Here is a 19,140-nt window from a genome sequence, read left to right on the forward strand (position 1 = left end):
CAATCGAAGCCACCAAGCCCTGCTCATTCATCGCAAGTAAGAACCTCTCGTAGCTTCTCAAACGTTGGTCAGCAACACAATCCTCCATAGCTAATGATCTGATGTCCGCCTACAACATCTCAAATCACCTTTCGAGATCGTATCGATCAAAGGACATTCGACAGAAACAACACCTCGGTCCGAATCATTTCAAATTACACAAATTCTTACCATAAGAGGAAGATCTCCGTGGTGTTGTGGTGGCGTGTGGGGAAATACGAACCTGTTGTACGACACATCCTGCGGGAAGACCATGAAAGTGCTTTTCGCCTCCCGCTTTTCGTCCCCGTCTTGGAGGGTGTGTGAGCTTCGGTTGCACTCCAAAGCGCTTCGATCGCGATCTTTCGGATTCCGTCAACGATCAAAATCTTTTGTAAGGTGGATCGCCGTTCGACAGCCGCATTTTGCGTTGTCCTAGAAAGGCAAGTTGCGTTTTGCGCTGGCCTGATCGATAAGTTCGCGTGAGCCGAGTGATATTTCAACTATTGCATAGTCAGCAGCAATGTCCACTGTAGCAGTCTGAGAATATCACTGGATCATCTCTTTATGAATTGGATCTACTCTATGAAATACCTCCAAGCTCCAATACTTAGCACGCCCGATTTCTCCTTTTCCGTGTCATCCTCAATTTCGTGCCGTGGACCTTCTTCGCTGAGCCGTATTGCTGTGTCGTAAAGCTGTAATCATCACTTCGTCCGTTCTCCTAAGATGCAGAACTGCTGACTTGTCCAGCACACCAGCAAGTTCGATGTCGCCCGTCGCTTTACCGGCCTGGAACCACGTTCAACACTCCACCATCAATCGCCAGGATTTCTCCGTTAACGTAATGATTGCGTGCAAAGAAGAGCACGCCCATTCCGATCTCCTCGTCACGTCCTGCTCGCATCATAGGCACATGACCCGTCTTGTCGATCTTCTCTTGCCGGAAATCGCTCTTCTGACGATCATCGGATTTCGTGCCCGCCATTTCCGAGGGAAAGTATCCTGGCGCAATGCTGCAGATTCACGTCAGCACAATAAGCAGTCAAGAACGTATTCAAATAGGGAACCATACCTGTTCACCCTAATCTTCGCCTTCTGAAACTCCGCACTCATCAACTTACTCAACTGCACCGTTGCCCCCTTGGCAGCATTGTAAGAAAAGTGCCCCTGAGAGTCCCTCATCAAACCCGACATGGACGAGATAGTGATGACACTCGCGCTGAAATCCTCGTAAGGCCCGCCCTTGGCTTTCGTGGCAGCCTGCAATAATGGAAGGAAAGCCACAGCAGTGAAGTAGACCGAGGTCACATCCGTCTCATAAGTCTTCTGCCAATCCTCGACAGATTCTTCATTCCACAGTTTGGCGCTCAAATCGTCAGCGTCAGAATGCTCGGGTGGGGCCTTGGGGCCTGAGACGCCGGCATTGCAAACGAGGAGGTTGATGTGGGATTCTTTGGATTTAATGTCGGAGACGAGTTTTTGGAGGTCTTCTTTCTTCGTCACGTCGCAAGGGCCGACTGGGATGATTTGCCCGCCGGTGCGGTCTTGCTCGGGGCTGTGGGCTTTGGCGGCGTTTTCGAGGGCTTCTACGCGGCGTCCAGTAATGTACACTTTTGCTCCGTTGGCGGCGAGGGCTTGAGAGGCCATGAGGCCTATGCCTGTGCCACCGCCAGTCACGACGCAGACATAGTCTTTGACTGTGAAGAGGCGGTTGACGTCGAAGTGGTGAGTTTCTGCCATGGTGATTGTCCTGGATCTTTGTTGATGAGCAAAAGTTTTTCAGTCAGTCGCTCGAACTTGTCGAGAGAAGTGAACAGTCGTCGCTGCAGTTTCGTTCTGTAACACACGACATTGAATTATGACGTAGCAGGTGACATTTTTGTGACGCGAAAGGCAACACGAGCGCATGTGACTTGGTGTTTTTCAATATTTGCTTCACCTACCTGCTTTGAACACTGCATATGCAATGTGGGTATTGTTTACCGCTCAAGCCTGTGCATTCCTGGAGAACACCGTCATTTCTGGTGAGGGCCATTGGCACCTGTGGTATGAGTTGAGTTCCCTCTGTTTGCTACGTATTCAAGTTGGTGTAGCCAACGGATTTTGAGGTATCGAATCGAGGACACAGCCTACGTTATGTTTTGATCCGAAGATCGTGGACGGTGGCTGTTAGCAGCGCGCGGTGCAAAACAGGAGTCGCCTCGAAGAGCATCAACATCTGGTCTCTAGGTTGCAACGACATTCTTGGTCGAGTGAAGTCGTCTCATGGGCGGCCACTTTTGGTTTCTGGCAAATGCATAGCTTTTTTTTTCTTTGAACATCTCGGAGTCATAGCCTCTGAGAGCGGAGTCGATATCACAAAATGGCGAAATCGCAACTCGCTTACATCTCCAGTGCCTTCCTTGCCATCTCGAGGGCTCCATCAAAGGTCTGGTTGCCACCGATGAAGCCGGCAGCGTGCACAAAGATGCTGCCAGGAACGCCAGAAAGCTTGCTGAGCTCTTCATCGCGCACTCCTCTCCATGCCTCTGGAAGTCCCTTTCGGTTCTCGAAACTGCCAGGCTCAAGACTGACAGCTCGGATACGCCACTTGCTATCCTGTTCTCCACTTTCGGCGAAAAGTGCATACAGAACGCTACCTTGTGCGCCAGTCTCTTCCTCGAGCGCATACAAGTGGTCCATCCACGGGACACCGCCGTCCTTCCAGGGCACCACGAGGATGCGGCCTTGCGGATCCACTGCGTGCCTGGAGTTGAAAGCTTGCGCGACCACATTACGAGCAGGAAGCCATGCCAGAAACTTGTCGCTGAGCTCAATGGAGAATTGCTCGCCCACAAAAGCGGAAGCACGGGCGAAGCGGGCATCTTCATCAGCCTGATCTGCGGCCTTGCTGGTTTGGATGAAGCCATTGGCGTTGATGTTGTTCGCAGCAGGTGTGACTGGTGCGTGATTGTAGCGGCCGACCACACTGGCAATGCTGAACCCCTTGTCCGAAGTCTTCTTCTCGATACCAGCCTTTCTGATCTCAGCAGGATCGTACACCGAGATACCGTTGTCATTGGCGTCGAATGCCTGCACAAAGTCCTCGTATAGTTTCTGATACAGCAGCTCGTTCTCCGAACTGGCCACGTCCAGCCCTGTCACAGCCGATACAATTCTCTTGCCATAGTGCATCCACACCAGTCCTGCTGATGAAAGCTTGGTGTTCTTGCCAGGGAATGTAGCTTTGAACTCGCGCTGGTGATGGTCGTAGCGGAAGATGGCATCGTCGTGCACGCCACCCACATCAACGACAATGGTGCATGTCTTGAGCACTTCGGGGTCGCGAGTTCTGATCAAGGATGCGCCTTTGTAGTCAGGCAGCAGACGGAGCAAGTAAACTGCTAGGGCTTCGTCGGCGTGGAAGTGGCCGTTGTGGGTGCCAATGACTGGCGCTGCGGTGCCGTCGGCCATCTTTTGTCGCTTCGATGAAGGCTCCGAGGTCATTTGCTGCAGCAGAGGTCGGTAGAGGTGGGGGTTGCTGGCCACGAGGCGCTGGAAGATGTCGTTGGTGGTCTTGGCCTTGTTTGGGGAGTTGACGGAACGAATGGAAGCTCTGTGCAGAGGCAGACGGAGTGGTGGACGGGAGGGCCGCAGTGGTGACAGGACTAGCCTCTTCATGCAAACGGAGACTGGAGCTTTGGGCGGGCGGGCGAGAAAATGTCACAAGCTTGGGACGTCGCGACAATCCCTGCAGCTTGCTTTCTGCACGTGCAATTCCGCTGCGGTGCGTCGTGCGTGTGCGTGCTGCTGCTGCATCACCCACTGTCCCGCCAAGCCATGGCCGTCGATGCGATATTCGTCAATCGTTGTTGTGCGACGCGAGAAGCAGGAGTCGCCATGACGCTGCTGGCCATCGAAGCGACGTGGTAAACCGGTTTGCCGTCGTCGCCGTCTTGCTTTGCGAGAAGGCGAGTGCTGCGCGCTGCGGGGCGCTGGCCCTCGTCGACCATTCCAGCGTGCACCACTAGTACTGCACATCGCACGCGACACCCAGCACCACACACACATACTTCACTCGACACGTCTGCACGCAGTCACCTGCGCAGTCACGCCTCCACTCGCTCCCAGACTTCGTCTTCCCCCGCCTGACCGCTCTTCAAATATCGCGTCGCCGCCATCACGAAACCACGGACGCGCTTGCATCGACAACTGTGGAGACCCAGTCTGGCTGGACCCTAGTTATCACACTATCTGGCGGTCAACTTTAGCCTAGCGACGAGCACAATTTCAACACTTCCCGCCCACCTTCCTCCACGCCCGCTGTTCCTCCTGCCTCCTCCACCACGCGCTCCTGCTGCGATTCCGCCAGCGTGAGAGGTGAGGAGAGTCAGAAGCCTCGTCATCGCCGCATGACACTCCCACACCCGCCAAACTTCAACCCTCCGCACGACACGGCTCGGCGGTCAAGGTGGCCATGATCCTCCGCTTCATTGGGAGTTCGCTCTTCCTCGCCTCGATCGTCTTCACCATCCCACTCGCTTTCGACGTTGGCGGCCGGACCTGCGGTCTCGCTTTCAGTTTGAGCTTGGCCACGTACTACTTCATCCTCTCCACGCTGCGACTCGCGACGCCAGATCAATCAACATGGAGGAGGGCAGGAGTCAACACGATCGCCGCGATGCAGCCCATCATGATCGCAGGACTGCTGATCTGGAGCTTGAACAAGTTCAGCGTGGACGCCGGTGAAGAGGGAACCTGGGTCAGTCGCGCTTTCTTCAACGCGACGAAGCCACTGCATCAGAGCCCGAGCTTCAAGGAATGGGTGTTTGGACGTGAGGGAATGCTGCAGTATGCCCTGATCGGTGGATGGGACACATTTCTGAGGTACTCTATGCCTGTCTTCCAACTCGTCGAGGGCTTCTGCAGTCTGCTGGTCATACAAGCGGCGGGACAGGTAACACGATATCTGGTCAACAACGACGATGGAGGAGATAGTTGGATGCTAGGCCTCTTGATACCATCGGGCAGCATCATCGCCAGTTCGTGTTATTTCATCTGGCGCATGTCGACTTTTCCAGGACTCGACAGCCAGGATGCAGTACTGATCGGCATTGCCATCACTTGCGCAGTGTTCCTGTGCGCTTGGGGCATTGGAAGTGGACGTGGAAATATTGTGGAGAGCAGCTTGCTATTCGCATACATCACGCTGTGCATTTACCAGATCTTCACCGATTACCAGCCAAGTCACCCACTGCCAGAGTCTCCTCTACCGAACGACGTCAACGAATTCCCACCCCTTCCTCCAATCCTAATGGCCAGCTTCTCGACCATCACTCAAGCATTGTCCCAACTGCCGAGCACCATTTTGAATGGCTTCGGCTTTATGTTTGCTGCCGTACAGACTGTCACGCCTTCAGTCATCATCTCGCTGATCTACCGCCTTCTGGTCCTCTACGCCGCAGCACGCATCATCCCAGCTGTCCGAGAGTCTGGTGCACGGGCTTTGGCACACGATCCATCGTTTGAAGATTCGGAAGGTGTGCATGGTCTCATGGGAGTCCTGACGTACTACAGCCCAAGCATCCTCATCGCAGTGTACACAAGCCTTCTCCTCCAGCACTTTGCGACCGCTTCTGCAGATCATCCGGGAGAGTGGTGGACCAGTCAAGGTGGCGAAGGCGGAGGGAACATCAGCCGATGGGCCAACCTGGCCGGCACCATGGCACTCTACGCGGTCGAGCTGTATCTAGGCAAGGATCAGGATGATGCCCTACACTGGAAGCTGGATTGAGAATAGCAGGACAGGAAGCGAGAGTGATTTATGAAAATTGTACTTGACCCCAGAGGTCATTTGAAGGAGCGGTCTGTGATCGCAAACGGCTGGCCGTATAGGCTGACAAGCACTCTTCCTGAGCAACGATGGCAACGGACAAAGTCCGGTTACCGAGCATGGGTGTCGTGCGTCAGAGGAAGGACGCGTCGTGCACAGCCATATGAGATTGGAAGCATTCTCTTCGCAGCCGACAGGGGCGGCGTACATGTGCACTTGCATTTGGCACAGATCCAGCGAGGTCCAGGGAGCGGAGGAGGGAAGGAACATCCCCTTTGTAGCATTGGATGAGAGGAACACGCAGTTGAGGATATAAGAGAACGGTAGCGCGGGAGGAGGGGTGGCAGAAGACTGAATGAAATCACTAATTCCACAGAGCGTGGTAAACACCAGCCTAAGCGATCGACTAGATACCCCAGAACACGTCAATTTGTGCATGCATGTATTCTCGCTCATCGAATAATCGAGAAGCAATCTTGCAGCCCATCGGTACCTTGCAGGAGGATCAGATCAGCAAGCTGCATTTCGGATATGGAGTCGGTGGGACAAATCATGGATTAGGGTATAGGTTCGCTGTCCCAGATGTTTTTGTTGTTGCAACCCTAACGATGCTGCGGCGTCAAATTTGACTTCCCAAACGCATAGAGAACACTGATTAGCGAGGCAGATGAGATCGATACCTTTCTGTATCATGTGGGGCGGGCAGCCGTGTAAAGAGGTCAAGTGCTCATGTTGTGCTGCGGACTCCCTGCTTGTGTCGGTCAAATTCTTCTTTCTTGCCGATTGCTTGTTTGGACTTCGACCAGAGGGACAAGAAAGCTCGACAACTGCTTCGGGTATTTTTACGGCCACTGCAATTGCGCGGCTCTGCGGAAGGGAAACTGCTTCATATGCGTGACATGATATCTGTGACGATATAGGTTGTGGTTGAGTCTCCATGTTTTGGAGCCTCGATGCCTCCTTCGTCATGTCGGCCGTACATGTTCAAAGTGCACTTTCCACTTTGGGCAAGAAATACTGCAATTCTTTCCGCTCGTCATCCTGACGCTCTTTACTTACTGCTACATTTTTGGGCTGAACATGGAGACTACGACGCAGAGGACGACGACGTCGTCAGAACAGGCCACCTTGGAGTGTATTGCACACAAAGCATTTGCCCAGAGTTGCATATCGAGGCCCCTTGAAAACCACCGACTCAAGACAGAGAGCAGTCAAGTCCCTTAGGGTTCTGAACAGACTTCGTCTTCGTCTCAACGCGTACCGGTCGAAAGCATCGAATATGGCGCATTCGTGTTGTGCGCTGTCACTACTTTACCCAAGCCGATCGCCCATATTTGCCGCATAACGTTCGCTGGTAGATCCACTCCTGTGCATTCAACAGAGTCAGACTTCGCTGGCGCGACCCCTGAGGCACTTGGATTGCGACTTTATGCGCGCATTCGCCATGTATGCAGATCTTTGGTGTTCTAGAGGTTTGGCTCTGAACATGTTAGTCCTACTCACATGAGGTATAGGTCTACTGATGTGTTCAGAGTACTGGAAGCCAACGGGACGGGCAGCGAAGATAGGCAACTGAGAACATAGGAAGAGATGGAAAAAGCTGAGCACGACCTGGAAGCCGCAATTTCCTCTACGGAGGAAGAGGAGAAGGGTGAGCGACCTGCGACCGACACCCCAATAACAACCGACAATGGCTCCGCCGCATCAACGAGAGAGCAGATCGACATTCCACCTAATGTAAACCAGAAACTGCATTCGAAAGGCCTCGCAACAGATAACTCTGGCTTGGTGCGATGGAAAAGTGGCACTTCTGCCCATCCGAGACGATGGCCTCTATTCCGGAAGTCCTACGACTCTACTGTGATCATCTTCATGGAGTTCATCATGACACTCTTCAGTAACATTGGAAGTTCCATCGTGCCGTACTCGATCGAACAGCTGGGCGTTTCAGAAGACATCGGTCTGTTCTACTTCACAACATTATACCTTCTGGGTCAAGCTCTCGGCGGACTCATCTTCCCACCTCTGGCCGAGTCTTTCGGCGGACGAACAATCTATACCACATGCGCGTTTGGGTTCGGGGCATTTTGTGCGCTCGTCGGAGCTTCGCCAACTGTCCCAGCAGTGGTGGTCGGCCGCTTCGTATCAGGTTTCGTATCCGCCATGCCGGCTGTTGTGGCGTGCGGGAGTATCGAAAACATGTGGAATATCAAGGCACGAATCTGGCTGGTGCATATCTGGATCGCTTCAGCTGTGCTCGCTCTGGCTTTGGCACCCGCGATTGCGATTGCTGTCAGTGAATCACCGCTTGGCTGGTATGTTCGAATACTATGATCAAGGTGTACGAGACTTACACTAATACAGTCCGCAGGCAATGGCTGTTCTACATTGCAGCCATACTTGGTGGCCTCATGGGTATCGCGTGCCTCTTCATGCAAGAGTCTCGGCCCTCGCAACTCCTTCGCCAAAAGGTCCAGCGCGTCTCACGCACCACCGATTTTCGCAAGCTTTCAGTCGACCATCAAGATTCCAAGCCATCATTGTCCACTTTCGTCCAGGAAGGACTCACCATGCCTCTTCGATTGTTCTTTACGGAGCCTATTGTCTTCTTGACCTCCATCATGGCCGCAATCGTTTACGCTGTGATCTACCTCTTCACAGCCGCCTTACCTCAAGTTTACGAAGAATCCTTTGGTTACACGAGATTGCAAGGGTCTTTGGTGTTTGTTTCGATTGCCGTTGGGATATGCTTCACGATCCTGCCGAGGATATACGATATTCGAGTCGCATGTCGGAAAGATGCGCAGGCGATTGAGCCCGAGGACAAGTTATTCGGCTTCTATGTTGCTGCGCCGGTGCTGGCTGCGGGGTTGTGAGTCCGTTTCTCTCTCTGCTCTGTTTCCTGAACTTGACATGGCTGCTGAACGAGCGTTGCTGACTGAGGATCTTCCAGATGGTGGTTCGCTTTCTCGGTTCCTCCGCTCAATGCTTCAGCTTCGCCTTGGGCTTCCATTTGCTCGCTTGCATTGCTTGGATATAGCATTGTCGAGTTCGACAATGTTTTGAGCGGGTATCTTTGCGATACTTATGCTTCTCGCACGGCTTCGGCGCTTGCGCCATTATCGTTTCTCAGAGCGGCCCTTTCGGGCACGTTTCCGTTGTTTGGAAGTGCGATGTTCTACCATCTGGGTGCTAACTATGCAATGTAAGTGGTTTTCGAGGGAGACGATTTAGGAAGTGTTTAGGTGCTGATAAGTGGTCCAGGTTCGTTCTTGCGGGCATCGCCACGGCCTTTTGTGCGGTTGCGGTGTTGTTTGGGGTATTTGGGAAAAGGATACGAGAGAGCAGTCCGTTAGCTGAGAAGACGGTCGGGATGGGTGATTGAAGAGACGGGAATGAGATGGGGGAGATATGGCGCAGAAAATCAGAGAGCTGTCACATCTTTCCGTTGCCGACACGCCTCATTCTAATGCAGCAAAAGAATGTATGAAAGAGCGCTAGAGTCCCAGGATGGCGACCGAGACCTACCTAGAATCCACGGTATTGGAGAGAGTCACCTCCAGCGGAAGCCATCAGCATCTGGCCGAGAGAGAGAGAGAGAGAGAGAAAGAGAGAGGGAGAAAGAGGGAGAGAGAAAGAGGGAGAGAGGAAGAGGGACAGAGAAAGAGGGAGAAGTCGCTGGGGTGGCTGCTCTCTATGGCCCAGTCATGGTACAGCGAACAAGGTCGCCATGTGCTGCACGTGAGCAGATGCAAGCTCCTTGTGGGCAATGGTTGGACGTTGCATGAGAGCGAAATGAGGGTACAGCTCGACAAGTAGCCTCGACGCACCACGAGAAAAGAGCAGCGGGACGGCGAGGTAGGAAAGTCAAAATGACAAGGAACTGGCCGGCTGCAGTCTTCGCATTTCGGTCGAGGACTCGTGATTTGAGTCTGTGAAACTCTTGGGTCACCGAATTGCCCGAAAGTACAATGTACAGCCGCTCCGCACGCGCCTACCTGCTCGAATGCGACAGGACATCGTCGAACACGCCAGACGTCGCGAGATCAATAGATACGTGGTGTTTCCCAACCAGGGTCCACATGAGCGTAGTGAGGTCGATATAGAGTTCGTCGTACCATGGATCGCAGGTCATGCGCGGTTGACCTCGCGCATTTCCTTTGGCTTAAAGCCTCCATTGAGGCCACTACGCGCTACTTCCGTGACAGGTTTTGGCAAGCAGAGTTGACCAGAGTAGAGATGAGACGACCTTGCAATGTTGTTTTATTATTGATGGCGAAGCGTTGAGTTCTTGGCGTTGTCTGTGCTCGGGTGGAGAAGCCGGTGAAGCGATGTTTACACGGAAGTTGTTTGGTGCAGCTTGCGATGAGGCCACACTGCAAAGCACTTGGAGGAAGCGACGGAAGTCGATGTGCTGTTGCAGGCAAGAGTGAGATGCAATCCTCCCTCGTTGCCTATGGGCATTGAGCTCTCTGGGATGGGAATCGTTGCGGCTTGGAGTTCGGAGGTTTGATTCGATGTTGTTCGAGGTTGACGACGATGCAATGCGAAGGAAAGCCCAGGTGTAGATACTGCAGTCGTTCTTACTTGTTCTCGCTGGATGACCAAGTCCGGGTAATAGTGACTGCTAGTCAGTGTAGACATCTGTTGTGCCGTCAGGCCGAAGCTAGGTTTTGGCGAGATTGCCAGCGCGGCATACAGACATCACGGAGTGGTGCTGCATTGGTGATGAAAACTTTCAGACAGGTCATGCGTGCAGATGCGAGTGTGCAGAGAATATTCCGTGTAGAAGTGAGGACTGTACCATTGGGACATTAAAAAGGTGGCGAGGTCGGCCGTGCCCAATCATCGTTCGTGACGGGAGCAGCCGTTTGCGAGCATATAGTCTGCCCTGCCCCCGACCGTTTCCTCCCCATACCAATGCAAACTACATGCAACCAAAACGCGAGCGAACACACGCAACCACGACCCGAAAGCGACAGCAATCGAATCAGACGCACTTGCTGAATCCACGCACGCCTTCTCCTCGCGCGCGGCCGTCACGCCGCTGCGCATAGCGAGTCTCCAGCTACCTCTTCTACCGCCGCGGCCACCACACCTCTACTCTACAACCTCTACAAACCTCTATACCGCTTCGCATACCTCACAATGGCGAACACTGCTTCCAGCAGCAATGTGGTTGGCGTCCACTACCGCGTCGGCAAGAAGATTGGGTACGGACACACTCTCACTGACGTGCGCGGCGAGCACTCCTAACCTCTGTGCAGAGAAGGCAGTTTCGGTGTCATCTTCGAGGGTACCAACCTCTTGAACAATACCCAGGTCGCCATCAAGTTCGAACCTCGCAAGAGCGATGCACCCCAGCTTCGCGATGAATACCGCACGTATAAGATACTCGTCGGTTGCCGTAAGTGCACCTCCTTTCGGCCTTCACCGCCTGCCCGCCAGACATGCTAACCAAGGACTTGTAGCTGGCATCCCGAACGTGTATTACTTTGGTCAAGAAGGGCTCCACAACATTCTAGTGATAGGTATGTCTCACCCACTCCGCCGCCGCCGCCAGGCACGCGTCTACAGCCAGCTGCTGGACTGGCCCTGCGCACGTGACAACAGCTGACATCACGCACGCACAGACCTTCTCGGCCCATCGCTAGAAGACCTGTTCGACCACTGCGGTCGACGCTTCACGATCAAGACTGTCGTAATGGTAGCCAAACAGATGCTCTCACGCGTCCAGACCATCCACGAGAAGAACCTCATCTACCGCGACATCAAACCAGACAACTTCTTGATCGGCCGACCGAACACCAAGGCGCAGAATGTCATTCACGTCGTCGATTTCGGTATGGCGAAGCAATACAGGGACCCAAAGACCAAACAACACATTCCGTACCGCGAGCGCAAGTCATTGTCAGGCACTGCGCGGTACATGTCGATCAACACCCACCTTGGCCGAGAGCAGTCACGACGTGACGATCTCGAAGCTCTTGGCCACGTTTTCATGTACATGCTCCGCGGCGGACTCCCATGGCAGGGTCTCAAGGCTGCGACCAACAAGCAGAAGTACGAGAAGATTGGGGAGAAGAAACAAACAACAGCAATCAAGGACTTGTGCGAGGGCTTCCCAGAGGAGTTCAACAAGTACCTTTCCTACGTCCGCAACTTGGGCTTCGAGGACACCCCAGATTACGACTATCTGCGCGACCTGTTCACCAAGGCGCTGCAGAACACTGGGGAAGTCGAGGATGGGGAGTACGATTGGATGAAACTCAACAACGGAAAGGGCTGGGATGTACCAACCCGCCCATCTGCCGCCGCAGGCCACCGCGAGCAAGGCAACCCATCAAACGCGGATCTTCACCGCAACAATCTCAACAGAGCGTCGAACACGCCACAAATCGATAAGGAGAAGCCACTCCCGAGCAAACCAGGCGCAGTGCGCCAACCCACCAACCAAAGGGCACAGCCAGCCAGGCGCCCACAAAACAGCCAAGACTTAGGGAAGCGTGGCAGCGGAATGCAGATGGACACCGCAGACCACCGTAGCACGGCTGCTCAATTCCAGAACAGCCGCGCCGATTTGACACGAGGGCCCGGCTCATCAGCCGTAGGTGCCCAAACACAAACAGCAAGTGCTGCTGCTCAGAGGCCAGCTGCACAGACACAGCAGCCCGAGCAAAAGCCGAGTGCAATCCAGAAACTATTCAAGGCATTATGCTGCGGATAGAGCAAGCAGCACAATATTTTAGATGATATTTTACCCTCAAGGATTGCATCACCAGAAGTCGTCGACAAGGCGATTGCTGCACAGCAGGCAGCGGAGAAGGCCGAGAAAGCAGCGCTAGAGCATATTGCGCCAAAGAAGCAACCACCACTCCGCTACAACTACGAGTACAAGTTCAGCCCTTATGGGCGCTTGGAGAAAGTGCCGCGGAGGAGGCTGTCCAAGGTTCCAACCCATCCAGATTTGCCATTGAACCGACCAAGGACGAGGCCATCGTTGGCTGAAAAGCAACGGGCGGAGGAGAAGGCGCGCGCAGACGCATTGGCGGCTGCAAGGAAGGCGTACCAGCATGGGTACCCAATGGAGAGAACGAAGAAGAATCTTCCCACTGAGGAGATGATTAAGGCGCGACAGGAAAGGAGGAGACAGCAAGGTCAGCTTTAAGACCACTCCTCGGAGGAATACGTAATGTCTAAACGACCAGCGCGGCGTTAGGGAGTTTTTTGTGTGGGCGTTTTTGTTTTGTAATGGGAAAAGGGAAAGCATGGGCAGGCTAAAAGCCCACACCTACTGTATGCACACGTGAATAAAGCTCACTTCAACTAGTGTTTTCGTCTCTCACGAGTGATGTCCTACTGTGCCATTGCACGTTCCAATCAGTTCCCGCGTCATGGCAAGAGCTAAGCGGAAGTGTCTGATGTGACTTATTGTTTCTCTCAGAATCACTGCGGACCAGGCCACTAGCAGTCCGTCTGGGACATCGTTGACATTACGGCTGATGATCAGAGACAATCAATGCCATCCGGCGTCACTTACATCCGGAGGCTTCCACTTCGGACCAGCTCCCAAGAATATGTTTCTCTGCGTATAGGCCGCTCTCCACGCCGACGTAACTCCAGCTCCGTAAGTGTGACTCCATAAGCCATCCGCAGAGACGCATGCAAGTGAAGTGCCTTCACCGAATCAAGAGCTCGCGAAGGATCTACCAGGAGATGCGGTAGCACAAGCAAATCTCGGGTACTTGGGCACAGGGCTTCCGAACTCATCACATCCACTGTGACGAGAGAGGGAGACATGTGCGTGAATGCAAGTGGACATCCGGTCTGAATTTCGGAGTCATGCATACGTGCATGTGAGGCCGCTGTTTACTTCTCTCTCTCCCCGTGCTGGAACAGGACAGGGGCTCTAGCTGCTGCGCTGATTGTGCTGAGCAATGCAACGGAATGGTGGAACCTGTAGAAATAGGAATTAGGAGCATCGGGATAGATAGAGTCGACTTGATCATTCTTGCGTCAGCTTCGCATACAAGCGCCTACTACCTGCCCATCTATTGAGCCGGGCAGTGAGACGCTGGTTAGTCTGCTACGTTTCTCCAGGAAGACGGAAATGTAGAGACGGAGCTTCCGTTCCGTAGACATTGGCGTAGTGCTCGCAATGTGATGCCAAGGTCCGTGAGAGATTATTTTGCATAGAGTCTTGCGCCACGAAGGGAGGAACCTGATCTGGGACGACCTTCGTACCTGTCCGAGGAGAGAGGCCTGAGCGAGGGACATATTGAGACGCACCAATTCTCACTATACTCCATATCGCTTATGCTCCGGCCCGTCGAGACATCGCGCTGCTCCACGAGAGCGAGGGACCGACCGGCGATATCTTGGTCGTCATCTCGTATCTGTCTCTTCGTCTCGCGGGATAGATTGGCCGGGCACATCCTATACATCGTTAGCGAAGCTACACGCGGCCAGTTTGACGATACGAGGCGAGTCAGCAAAGTCCATGTCATCATTCTCACCAGAGTCTCCCTCTCAGTTTGGTAGCAAGCGCGGTGTTGATTTGTCGATTTGTTTCCATTCATACAGTGGTTGCTTGCCTGGTTTACCGCAGTAGCAGTCATCGAGGTCAAGTCAGTATGTACACAATCCTTCGTGGGATGTCTGCGTCACGCTCCCAAATCCTCCTCTCTCTTCCCATCTCCTCCCCTCCCACCTCTCCTTCAGCATCAGGCCACCGGACCTGTTGATAAAAGAGCTCAAAACATTATCGCTTCTATCCCATGACGCCCAGATTGCCCGTTGTCCCGCCCGCCCATCTTTGTAAAAAGTCCCGAGAGGGATGTGTATGCTTTGGCGGACACTGCCGTTTCGTCTAATGCTGTCTCCATAAAATGAGTGACAAGAAAAGGATTCCAAAAAGTATGTCTGGTGTCTCATGTGGCTGCCGGACTGTGTGTGTATGTGCATGGCAAATCCGGCTGCAGTCGACCGACGCGTAAGTCCAGAATGAAAGAAGTGTTTGGTGGCTGCGCGCACAACTGAGGCTCTAAAGTCATGATGCGAAGGTGATGGTGATGCTTGCGCCCGATTCAGATGCAGTTTTTAGTTCGTAATGCTCGTAATTGCCGCTTTGGCAAAAGTCGCTCGCTCACAAAATCAAAGGTTTATGCTTTGCTGACCAGGTCCATCTTGGGCCGCAGCTGGTTGGCGATATCATCTTTAGTCGTGACCACCTCCTTGGGAATCCGCGATACACGATATGCGCCGTCTCGGACAGCGTGGTGCTGCATGGCAGATATACCCGAGCGATTGCTGCGAATACTGCCAGCGTCGCTGGGCGAGAGGTTACCCGGATCGCGGATCTTTGAAGGTGGTGCAAAGTCCAATGCAGTGAATGTACCCGATCGCCGCAGATGGTGCGGTGAAGGTAGGACATCCAGTGCATCGAAAGATGATGCCAATGGGGTGAAGGCACGTACACTTGGACTGTAGGGCCTTTGCACGCCCATAGGCGAGTCTGGTCGTCGACCATTTTGCAGCTCACGGAAAGAGCTTGGTGGCGCAAAGTCGATTGGGTTGAAAACCAAATCATCTTCCCTCAGCTTGTGTGGCGTTGGCAGACTGGTCAGAGCCTTTGGTGGTGGAAGCGCCTTCTTCGGTCCAGGGCGACCCCTTGGACCACCGCCAGACATCGTCGAATAGGCCAGCGAAGGACGCCTCGAGTGATATTGGTAGCCAACGGAAGAGTTGTCGCTTACTCGAGGGCGAGCGCGTGGCGGAGGCGTCATGGCTCTTCGAGCAGGACCTTGTGCCCATGGCTTTGCATGTGTTTGTGCGCCTGGAGCATAGAACCCTCCGGTTTCTGGATCGTAGATGATGCCATCCATGTAACCATCATCATAATAGTAGCCGGGATCAGTGTACTGCGCATTTGCTGGCTGAGGCTTACTGTCATCAAAGTACTCCTTATAGAACGAGCGGATTCTATTCGCACGGACTTCTGGATTGTCATCTGGCATGTCGGGTGGCAGTGGTCTCAAGCCCATGACCGAGAGTCTTGAGCCAGCAGCAGCGGCGGCATGAGGTGCAGCAAGACTTTGCTTTCGCTGTGGAAGTGCATTGGGGCTGGGTGGCTCGTCGCCGTACTCAGTGTAGATCATGATTGGATCAATGTCATATGGTGCATCATGGTCGGTGACGGTCACTGCGTGGTGTTCCGCCGGAGGCGCGAGCGGAGTAGGCTCTTCATCTCCGTAATTGCTCGACTCTGGGCGACTTGAGCGGTCCGTGGTGAGCATAGAGTCGCCCCTTGAAGGGAGCGAAGAGGTAGTTGTGGTATCGGAGCTTCGTGGAGCTGGTGGCATTTGCTTTGCAACAGGTTCTGGAACAGCAATCTCCTTGGCAAGCGGCGCAGGTGCTTGGGGTTCGTCAATGACAATAGACGGCGAATCTCGAGGGCCCACTTCCTTCTCAAGAATTTCAGGCAGGTTCTTGTCAAGGCTAGGCTTGCGAATCGGTGGCGGCGCACTTCGGTTGATCGAGCTGTTCATCTGGCGCAGAGGGAAGTCACCGCCTGAGGTGGGTGACGCTGGATTCTCGGGGGACATGGAGTCGCCTCGCTTGGACCATGTTTGCGACATGGGGCGAGCATTGACGAGCAGGCCGGCCTTGTCCTTATCTGCCAATGCTGAGTGATGTCCTGTTGACATGGAGTACAGAGAGCCGTTGTCACCTTGGAATCGGCCGGTCCGTATTGAACCGCCGTCAGTGGAGGGTCGCAGCAACGCGACGGATCGGTATGGGTCGTGGTCATCATGGGTTCTAGCCAGGCTGTGTATCGACTCGTGGGACCCGTTCATTCCAGGTGGCAGCATGTAGGGGCTGCCAATGTTCATGTCTAATGACAATCCAGGCGTCCGTTTCGGTTTCCCGTGGCCGCTGATCTCTTGCACGCTCATTTCAGGCTCTTTCCTGCTCTTGTTCTTCTTCACGTATGCAGGCTCCACGCCATCCATACCGAAGTCCAAAGATTTATGCGGATCGTGCAAATCCTCCTGTTTCTGCTTTTTGCGCAAACGTCGGTGCAGCACGGCCAGAATGACAGCAGCAATTAGCAAAGGGACGCTATTCACAATGTTAGTATAAGCGCTCTGCGATCCTCCTTTCTGCCTGATACTCACACTACGCCCATGGCAATGGCCACATTCTGTATCCCTTGCCGTGCTGAAGGCGTCTCGCAGAGGCCACTGTCGGTGCCCTTGGTACAGCTGCTCGATGACCCGCTGCTGGATCCGGAGGAGTCTCGCTGTGCCAGCACTCGCGTCGCCTCGTCCATAACTTCGCCTGCCGCTCGCTTCATCCTCTCCTTCTGCGCATCGCTCAGATGCATCTCTAGCGGTAACTTCATCCTCCCTTTACACGGCCGACCCGTTGAACCGTAGTGGTGCCAGGAGGCGGTGGATTGCTTTGGCTACCACAACACGACGCGTTTCCGTTGCTGAAGGCCGGGAGCTTGTCTGGTGGGGTTGTTCAATGGTGCTGTTTATCGCTGCATTGAGGCGCGTCCGAGGCAGTGCAGTACAGTGATTACGTTTGGTATACGAAACGCAGTGTTCCAGGGCGGGCGCTGATCGGTAATGAGGGCGTTGGGTGCGCGTAATGGTATGTACAAGGAAGGACTGCGGTCAGACTGTCGTCGTCGTCGGGCTCGGCGGCGTCGGCGGTGGTGGTGGTGGTTGCTGAAGAGCGGTGGTGATGTCGGTTCAAACGAGTGTCGTGGTCGGCGCCATGCAAAGGAATGTGGGAGGGTGTCTCGACCTGGCGAACCGAGTACGAGAGGATCCTTGGGAGCGTGATGGCAGTTCGGTGTGTGTGTGAAAGAGAAAGGAGAGGAATGCGGAGCTTCTGCTGATTCGGACCCACCCACGGCGCGCCGTGATTCGTCAACACCCTAGACGTTCGGCGGCTCTGACAACATGGGTCTTGATTGAATCGCAATAAAACCACTGCCCCAAACGGCAAATCTGGCCGTCGATTTGTGCCCGCCCACTTCTGCACTGCGCTGCCTCTCACCGCTCTGCGAAGGCATCGAAACTATACGGCCATGCTATCGCCATCACTGCCTCCCCATACTGCACCATCGACGACCTCTGACGCGGCTATTGACCGCCTCCCGCTGTGACCGTTGCGCTGTGGCTGCAACGATAGTGCAGCAGCGGTGTTTCGGTCTGCTGGCGCCGAGCCTATTTCCCCTGCCTGTGCTGCAGGAACCCGTGTGGGCGCGACGCGCCTAGGGAGCGTGACTCGGATTGCTAGGGAGCGTGACGATACACAACATAACGCGACAATTCAAATAAGTCCCCGGACAAGCGAGGCGAGCTTGCGAGCGAAGTGAGTACTCGGAGCTGCGAGCCTGCGAGCAATAGCGACGACGTACGATACCCGAGCGCGTGAGGCATAGGCCCCTAAAAAAGATAGTATTATTTCTTTCCGGCAACGAACGAGACCGAGCCGAAGGCGAGTGTCGTTCAGGCGCAGTGTCGTTCAGGCGCAGTGTCGTTCAGCGTTGGTGTGTTCTTGTTCTCGCAAATTACGTGATTAACGCTTCATCACGCTCCCCAGCAATCCGAGTCACGCTCCCTAGGCGCGTCGGTGTGGGCGCCGTGGATGGCCAATCACACTCTGTAACCTTATGTGAGACACGCTTTAGTGCTTTTTGCTGGAAATAGTGTGAGCCAAGATTCCAGCCCTTCTCGAAGAGGCTTGATCAATTGGCTACGCGTCTCATGAAGACTTAATTCTCTGGTATAACGAGCTCGGTAACGCTGGGCTCGTGAGTATTGATCTTTCGTCATCACTACTCGCTATACAGCTCATGCTGTGGCATGTGAAACTCTGGCAATATCTGTTGTCTGGTCCTGGCTCGCCAGTTCGTTGTTGGGAACTACGATTGCCATCCCAGCAAGATCTTCCGCATGCAATCTCCGGCCGTCACCCACGGTCGCCTCCACGCGAGTCGGATGCACGTGCAAGTTGCGAGGATGACGACTACCCGACAGGAACGAAGCGGTACCGGTACGGCCTACGGACTGTGAGAACTCTGGATTGTAAGGTGCGATGCTATTGGTCTGGTCTCCCAAAGTGCTTTCGCCCGTGGTTGGTGGTGATAAAGGTGTGGTTCCACGAAACTGATCTGCGAACTGATCATGCTCCTGCAACTTCACCTTCGACCCTCCGATGTACCAGCAATACCTGCGATGCTGCCACTAGACGGAGGATGCAAAATGAACACCCGGAAAAGCAGAATTGCA

At 54.1% G+C, this 19,140-nt stretch overlaps 6 protein-coding genes across 6 annotated transcripts; 3 read left to right on the forward strand and 3 right to left on the reverse strand.

Moving 5' to 3' along the window:
* Window positions 1-802: 802 nt before the first annotated feature.
* CKM354_000748900 (uncharacterized protein) lies at window positions 803-1,761 on the reverse strand (the record flags this gene model as incomplete). Its single annotated transcript, XM_044802838.1, has 2 exons — window positions 803-1,034; window positions 1,094-1,761. The coding sequence occupies 2 exons, from the start codon at window positions 1,759-1,761 to the stop codon at window positions 803-805; spliced, it is 900 nt and encodes a 299-aa protein (XP_044658773.1).
* Window positions 1,762-2,403: 642 nt separating this feature from the next.
* CKM354_000749000 (uncharacterized protein) lies at window positions 2,404-3,681 on the reverse strand (the record flags this gene model as incomplete). Its single annotated transcript, XM_044802839.1, has 1 exon — window positions 2,404-3,681. The coding sequence occupies one exon, from the start codon at window positions 3,679-3,681 to the stop codon at window positions 2,404-2,406; it is 1,278 nt and encodes a 425-aa protein (XP_044658774.1).
* A 796-nt stretch (window positions 3,682-4,477) lies between these two features.
* Window positions 4,478-5,794, forward strand: CKM354_000749100 (uncharacterized protein; the record flags this gene model as incomplete). Its single annotated transcript, XM_044802840.1, has 1 exon — window positions 4,478-5,794. The coding sequence occupies one exon, from the start codon at window positions 4,478-4,480 to the stop codon at window positions 5,792-5,794; it is 1,317 nt and encodes a 438-aa protein (XP_044658775.1).
* A 1,629-nt stretch (window positions 5,795-7,423) lies between these two features.
* On the forward strand, window positions 7,424-9,218 carry CKM354_000749200 (uncharacterized protein; the record flags this gene model as incomplete). Its single annotated transcript, XM_044802841.1, has 4 exons — window positions 7,424-8,148; window positions 8,205-8,705; window positions 8,787-9,038; window positions 9,098-9,218. 4 exons carry the CDS (start codon window positions 7,424-7,426, stop codon window positions 9,216-9,218), a joined length of 1,599 nt encoding a protein of 532 aa, XP_044658776.1.
* Window positions 9,219-10,981: 1,763 nt separating this feature from the next.
* Window positions 10,982-12,560, forward strand: CKM354_000749300 (uncharacterized protein; the record flags this gene model as incomplete). Its single annotated transcript, XM_044802842.1, has 4 exons — window positions 10,982-11,046; window positions 11,101-11,240; window positions 11,305-11,364; window positions 11,467-12,560. 4 exons carry the CDS (start codon window positions 10,982-10,984, stop codon window positions 12,558-12,560), a joined length of 1,359 nt encoding a protein of 452 aa, XP_044658777.1.
* A 2,434-nt stretch (window positions 12,561-14,994) lies between these two features.
* Window positions 14,995-17,237, reverse strand: CKM354_000749400 (uncharacterized protein; the record flags this gene model as incomplete). The annotated part of the gene is made up of 2 exons (XM_044802843.1): window positions 14,995-16,954; window positions 17,011-17,237. 2 exons carry the CDS (start codon window positions 17,235-17,237, stop codon window positions 14,995-14,997), a joined length of 2,187 nt encoding a protein of 728 aa, XP_044658778.1.
* Window positions 17,238-19,140: the final 1,903 nt, after the last annotated feature.

The sequence above is a fragment of the Cercospora kikuchii genome (assembly GCF_019650295.1).
Source record: "Cercospora kikuchii DNA, contig_00004, whole genome shotgun sequence".
Taxonomy (NCBI): Eukaryota; Fungi; Ascomycota; class Dothideomycetes; order Mycosphaerellales; family Mycosphaerellaceae; genus Cercospora; species Cercospora kikuchii.